We start from the raw sequence: 6,608 nt of genomic DNA on the forward strand, positions 1-6,608 counted from the left end.
TTCTCTTTGCATCAGTATTTAATGTGACATTAAATAAAAGAAACATCCTTAATTTTCCACACCTACTTAACCTTTGAGGGTCACACATGTGAAAGGACTAAAACAGTTTACAATGTTTTATTCAGAACTCTGTTTTCGCGTCAACAAGCTCAGTGGAACCAGGAAAGGATTAAGAGGTGGGAGGAAGTCCGACATGTCTGCGTCCTCAGACTGGCCTGAAGAGGCTCCTCTGCCGGCAGCACCAGCAGTTTCTGCCTCTTGGCTGCATCTCTGGCTGGGATGTCCAGCTGGCACTGGCCCCCTCTCAACACGGCGCGCAGTCCTCAGCTTTGACATCAGCTGCTTTGCAGGCATGGAGGAGTCAGGAGCAGAGAGACTCTGATGCATCTAAAACAAGGTCAGGAGGGAGAAGGCTCTCAGTTTAATGGAAACCAAGAAACATTGACACATGGCCAACATTTTGGTGGAATGACCGAAAAGCCCAGAAGTAGTCCCTAAAGTCAAAACCGTTCAAAGTAATAACAAATTGAAATATTGTGAATCAGTCCAGCGTCCTCACACTGTCCTCAGGGTTCACACTTTAATTAGCATTACAGCTGTTTTCAAGCTTGCACTCAGGTCCATCTGCCTAGTTAAAGGGTGACCAGTCACTGTGCTGTTTGGTGACATGGTGTGTACCACACTGAACATGAACCACAGGAAGAGGAGAGAGTTGACCCAGGAGTTTAGAATGACAATGATAGACCAGCATGTAAGAGGTAAAGACTAGAGGACCATCTTCAAGAAGCTTAATGCTTCTGTGATTACAGAGGCACGTATTATTCACAGGTTTAAGGTTGAAAAGCTTTCCTAAAAACAGCAGAATCTACCTGGATCAGATGTTTCTGCAGGTTTTTGCAGTCCAGATAATGAAGCTCTTCTGGGAGAGACATCAGCAGGTCCAAGACTATCGCACTTTCTGGACGGCAGAAGACAAAAAGAAGAAAAGACTGATTTGATTACTGTGGTTATTAGGATTATGGTTTCATTTTGAACAGTAAACTCTCTTGATAAAATGTTACAGTGACATATTTTCTCCTGACAAATTTTTCCAGGGTTGTTTTTCATGTTTTATCTACTGTGTGTGTGTGTGTGTGCGTGCGTGCGTGCGTGCGTGCGTGCGTGCGCGCGCGTGCGTGTGTGTTCGCGCGCGGTGGGTAGAGATAGGACGGGGATGATGTCATCTGCTATCCCACCTACCTGCTCTTCAAAGAATCAAAAGTTAAACGCATTTAACTGGGGGGAATTAATAAAAAAAATTTTTATTGAACTTCTGAAACATTTATTTGCCTAAAGATTTCATTACATGTGAATGTCAAAAGGTAAGAACGTATATATGTAGAGCTTGCTCCTTGTATGACAATATTATTAATTGCATTACTAAATATAAAATGGTACACTGCTTAATACACAATAGAAGCGTAATAAGAAACCATTATGAGGCCTGACAGGAAACAACATGTTGCCATGGTGATCCATGATCCAGAGTGACGCTCTGGTAGCTGTGGGAAGGCCTGAGAGATTCTGGGGCAGATAACAGTTTTATGGCGACAGCATCACAGTTCATCGTCACAAAAAGTGAACCTTGTGAAGACGACTGACCTGCTGATAAACCTCATGCATGGAGGATTAACTGATAACCATGTAACAAAGACTTAGATTACATCCATGCAGACCTAAAAAAAAAAGAAGATACTTTAAACCCGATTGCTCTTTTTAGTGCTCTGTTTTATGATTCATAACATTCTTCTCAAGGCAATGTTTTATATTTTGTTTATCCTGGTTGCCAAGAACAACACTGGAAAAAACTGCAGCCTGGATAACTGTAGGCTGATTGCACTAGCCATTATCTTATCATAGTTTATAGAGTGCATATATCACTTCCCTAAATAATCAGTTTAGCTTTAAACCAACGCAAGGCACTGACATGTGTATGCAAACACTTCTAACTTAAACTGGGAAACAGTATCTGTGCCTCACCCTTTGGTTTAGTCCCCAGTTCCATCCATATATATGCTAAATATATCTAATGAGCCAGTAGCAAACACTGCATGAAAGCTGAAACACTAAAACAATCTAATGTATGCAGATGGTGGTGATCTAGAGGCTCCTTTAAAATATGTACTGAATATGATGTGCAATATGATATCATTTTATTATTATGGGTGGCATTTTGAGGATAAATTGGCTACATTTTCCTGTTTAAACTGTACAACAATTTTCTTGAGGTTTATAAAAAGGAGAAATACCTAGATTCTGTTATTACTGATCAAATGAATGATGATGATGATTATGATGATATACAGATAATGTGGACACATAAGTTGAGCCCCAGCATTAGCTCTCATTTACTCAAAAAATAAAATAAAAACACTGGCTGAGGGTTTTTTAAATGTAAAATATTTACTTTTCATCTTTTATACTTTTACTTATTTCATACTTTTAATTATGGGTTTTATAATTTGTGTAACAGTAGGCCCGAGTTTGTTAATAAAGTTTGAAGACAATACATTTGAGTAAATGTAAAATACAATTAAATAGTTATCAAGAAAAAAAAACTACTCAAACCAATCTGGTCTTAATTAAAAAGGAGCTGCTCCTCTAACTGCCATCTGTGGTTTTAATAAATGCTGCAGCATCTCACTAGCCTTTGACTATGCCATTCCAAAAGATTCCCTTTTTACCCAGGAAAACATATGTGATGATGTCAGTAAAGGAGGCGGTCCTGACAGGGATCTTGCCATCAGATCACATTTAGTGAATAATTACTTGTGATATAACCAGAGCTGCACTGACTGCAGTTTCCTGGTCGATCACTGATCTTTCAAATATTTACTGATCTTAAACATATAAGGGATAAAAAAGCTGAAACGGAACATTTGTCAAGGGGTAAATACTCTTTCAAACTGTTCAACCTAAAAAAGGAACAACCTCTGGTGTTTTCAATATTTCTCATTTTTCATAAATCTTCCTGTATTAATCTCATTAATAATATGTTCCACATACACAGATACGTTTGGTATCTAATTAAATCGATTTTCTCATTACATCCCCACTAGAGGTTTAATACCACCTCAATCCACATCGATATTAAATGATTAATGATCCGGTTACATTGAGCCAAAATAAAAATACTGATTCACACTCATTTTTAATATGATGCAGTATGACTGAACTTTAAAGAATAGACTAAGTGGTGTCTTTGATTAAGTTCTTTTTGACTGTTTTGGTTGAGGGAAAAAAAAAGATGAAAGTTTAAATTCTGCTTCAAAGTGCATAGAAATATGGACTTAAATTGAACTTTTTATGCAAATGTATTAAATCTCAGTGTCTTTTCTGTTTGTTTCTTAATGACTGAGAGGTCGTTCAGGGTTTGTTAAATTAACAGATTTAAAAAGTACAAAACTTGAGAAATGAGACTGGGTTAACAGGTGACCATTTTTATTTACGGTATTTATTTTTTTCATTTTTATCCTTCAATGAAAATGCTCTTTTTAAATGTTAATGCCTGATGCCCTGTAATAACCTACAAATAAAATGGTCATGTCATATTTGGGATATTTTTGTACGTCGATATTAATGGAAATGATTGTATTAGATGGACATATGATGTCACATCGTATTGATTACAGACTTGTGAATTAAAATCCTATCAAAAAACTGTTGTTTACCAAACAAACCCATAAAATATCAAACTGTGATAAAGCAGCTGATTTAAACCCCTAATCAGCACAACCATTTTAGAATTTGAGTGAAGTTAGTTGATTTTCATTAGCTTAAAATAGCTCAGCCAAGAACATGTGGGTCACCACTGTTTTGTACTATAAAAACAAAAAAACACCACAGAATATTAAACAGAACTCTTCCTTTTCTCTTAGTTTTTCCTGAATGTCTGTACTTAGATGAATATTTCAAAAGCTAACTAAATGAGGCAGCTAGTACAAACTAATTAAACCTAGAAGTTTGTCAGAGTATTATAATACTAATGTATTATAATAATGTATTATAATACAATATAAAAGCTTCCCCTTCATTAGATGGTGTAAAGAGGACCTTAGCATATGCTAAAGGTGCATCACTGACTCACCCATGGGCGTTAGATTATAATCCTCACTGGGGTTTTGGACAACAGTCAGGAACTTGTAGATCTTTTCAAAGTCCACAGCAAAGTTCACTCCAACTGTCTCTGGGCCGCCTACCGCCGCATGTTTACTCGACTGCCTAGATGTAGCAGGCAGCTCAGCGGCTGTGTTGGAGAGTGGGAGTGTGGAGTGGGGAGAGGAAAAACTGGAGACGGGCAAACACAACACAACAGCAGACTGAGCCGCTGCTGAGACAGAGGAGAGGCCAGAGGTAGACGGAGCGAGAGGCTTTAGAGAGCGAGGGGATACGAATGCAGGAAGCGTTTCTGAGAGCAGCGGGGCGGATGGAGTTGGAGATCCGGTTAGCAAAGTGGAGGCAGCAGCAGTGGAAGGAACAGCTGGCTGTTTCTGACGTGGGAGGATCCTCCTGGTTGGAGTTCTAACAGCCTGAGATGGTGCTGGCAGTCTCCTGCTCCCTGACCCGGCTGGAGCCGGAGCCATGAGCAACACGGCAGAAGGCTGCTCACCTGGGCCGAGACAGAGAGAGAGAGAGAGAGAGAGAGAGAGAAAGAGAGAGAGAAAGAGAGAGAGAGAGAGCAAGAGGGCGAGAGAGACCTCTTATTCAAAGCTAAAACTTTTTTTAACTGCAAAAAGTACATATTTCAAACTTTACCTAGGATGAACAAGCATCTGAACCAACAAATTACAGAAAGTGAAGGCAGAAAATATTAACAGTTCTTGACTTTTTCCACACTATGTTACAGCCTTATTCCAAATTGTATTGAAAGAATATATTTTCCTCAAAATTCCACACATAATTAACTGTTATTAACTAAAAAGACATTTTTCCACGTTACAAGTTAAATTATCTGCCAATAGAACTAGAACTTTTTCATCAATATTAAGGAATTATTATATCTTGTTGAAACATTACTTCTAACTTGTAATAAGATATTTGTGTTTTTGCAGTAAATGCAATTGAATATTCCGTTGTAAAAACAAATCTAGTGCAACCTCTGATGCAGTCGTTTGTGTTACATATTTTTATTAGTCATTTTGTGGAAATCAGTTTAACCTCTGACCAGTTTTTTTTTTCTTTAACGGTAAAACACTTTGTTAATTATGATACATTTGCAAAAGCAGGAAAGGTTAAAATATCCAAGGGGGTGAATATTTTTATAGGCATTGTAGCTCTGCTAGTAATAAAATTGTTCCACATAAAACCAAAAGCACGTTAACAGCAGTTCAGCTGCATCAGCTGCCTTTTAACCCACAGAACACAGAAAGTGAAGCTTGGAAAACTGTTTATCCAGTTGCACAAATCTCGCTATTGGATAACTTTACTAGTAATAACATTTTATCAGATCTGTTTTTATTTTCAGCATTTGACCCTCTGGCAGGCAGCAGCAGTCAATTCAAGGTCTTCTCCTGGAATAGCTTAGACTTTATTGTTCATACAGTCATGATGACCCAGAGCGTCAAACATTAAAACATAAAAATGGAGACTTTTACAGGTTTCATGACATAAGAGCACAATCAAAAGGTTTTTGACATCAAGAACATGATTTTTATTGTTCTGTGATGTTACAGTGGCTAATAAAATAAAAAGTAAAAAAATTATTTGAACTCTTCACATCTTTTTTATGGTGAAACTTTAACGGCGTTAGTTATACATAGTCGATTCAGCAGTGAAGTAAAAAAATAAAAAAAACTTTTAAAACGAGGTGTGATGACACTGCAGATCTTTTACAGGTTTGTTGTGGAGAGTGAATACATGAATCCACTTACCTACGCAAGGCACTGGTCTACAAACAGCAGCGGGTCTGGGGTCCTGCTTGGGGTCACAGTTCCTCAGAGTGCAGGGCTCTGTCGATGACACAACCAGCATCTGAAGGAAAAGGAAAAGAAAGGATGGTGGGATGTTTACTGGTTTAGTTTTGTGAGAGGTATTCTTAAAATCAGACAAGAATCAAAACAATTTTTTTTTTCCATAACAGGACAGTGAAGCTAGTGCATAAACTTTACCTTGAATTTAGCAAATAGAGTGGATGATGCTCCTATAGATGTGTTACGTTAGATGCATTCCTTCTTTAACTTCCACTGTTAGTAAGGACATTTTGAACGTAGGGAGACCTACTTCGTCAAAGATGTTTTCTATAGCAGCCAAACTATTCCCACAGTGGACATTATTCTTTTAGATGAGGTAAAAAGTTTCCTTCAGCCATCATGCAACTTGCAGAGCTGGCAGCTACACGGGGGTGTTTGGGTGGTGGAGTCCTGATACTGTAGCTACACACAGCCGGATGTATTTACATTGACGAGAAAAAAGATGCTCATGCTGCAAGATGGGAAGTTTTTAGGGCTGTTGTAAACGATTATTTTAGTAATCGAGTAATCTATAGATTTTTCTTACGATTAATCGAGTAATCGGATAAAAACAATTATGAAATAAAATATTGGTAAATCTTCCATAACACCAGTGTTACT

The 6,608-nt window shown here is 37.9% G+C and overlaps 1 protein-coding gene across 1 annotated transcript in view; it reads right to left on the bottom strand.

Annotated features, from left to right (window-relative positions):
* snapc2 (small nuclear RNA activating complex, polypeptide 2) overlaps positions 1-6,608 on the bottom strand; it is a 10,148-nt gene continuing 3,540 nt past the window's right edge. Inside the window, exons 3-6 of the mRNA XM_008434979.2 lie at positions 5,910-6,009; positions 4,127-4,648; positions 870-958; positions 1-387 (exon numbers count right to left, since the gene is read on the bottom strand). Of these exons, the coding sequence (XP_008433201.1) occupies positions 118-387; positions 870-958; positions 4,127-4,648; positions 5,910-6,009 (981 nt within the window). The 3' untranslated portion in view covers positions 1-117. The remainder of the gene's footprint in view (positions 388-869; positions 959-4,126; positions 4,649-5,909; positions 6,010-6,608) is intronic.

This window comes from Poecilia reticulata, linkage group LG18 (genome assembly GCF_000633615.1).
Source record: "Poecilia reticulata strain Guanapo linkage group LG18, Guppy_female_1.0+MT, whole genome shotgun sequence".
In the NCBI taxonomy this organism is placed as follows: Eukaryota; Metazoa; Chordata; class Actinopteri; order Cyprinodontiformes; family Poeciliidae; genus Poecilia; species Poecilia reticulata.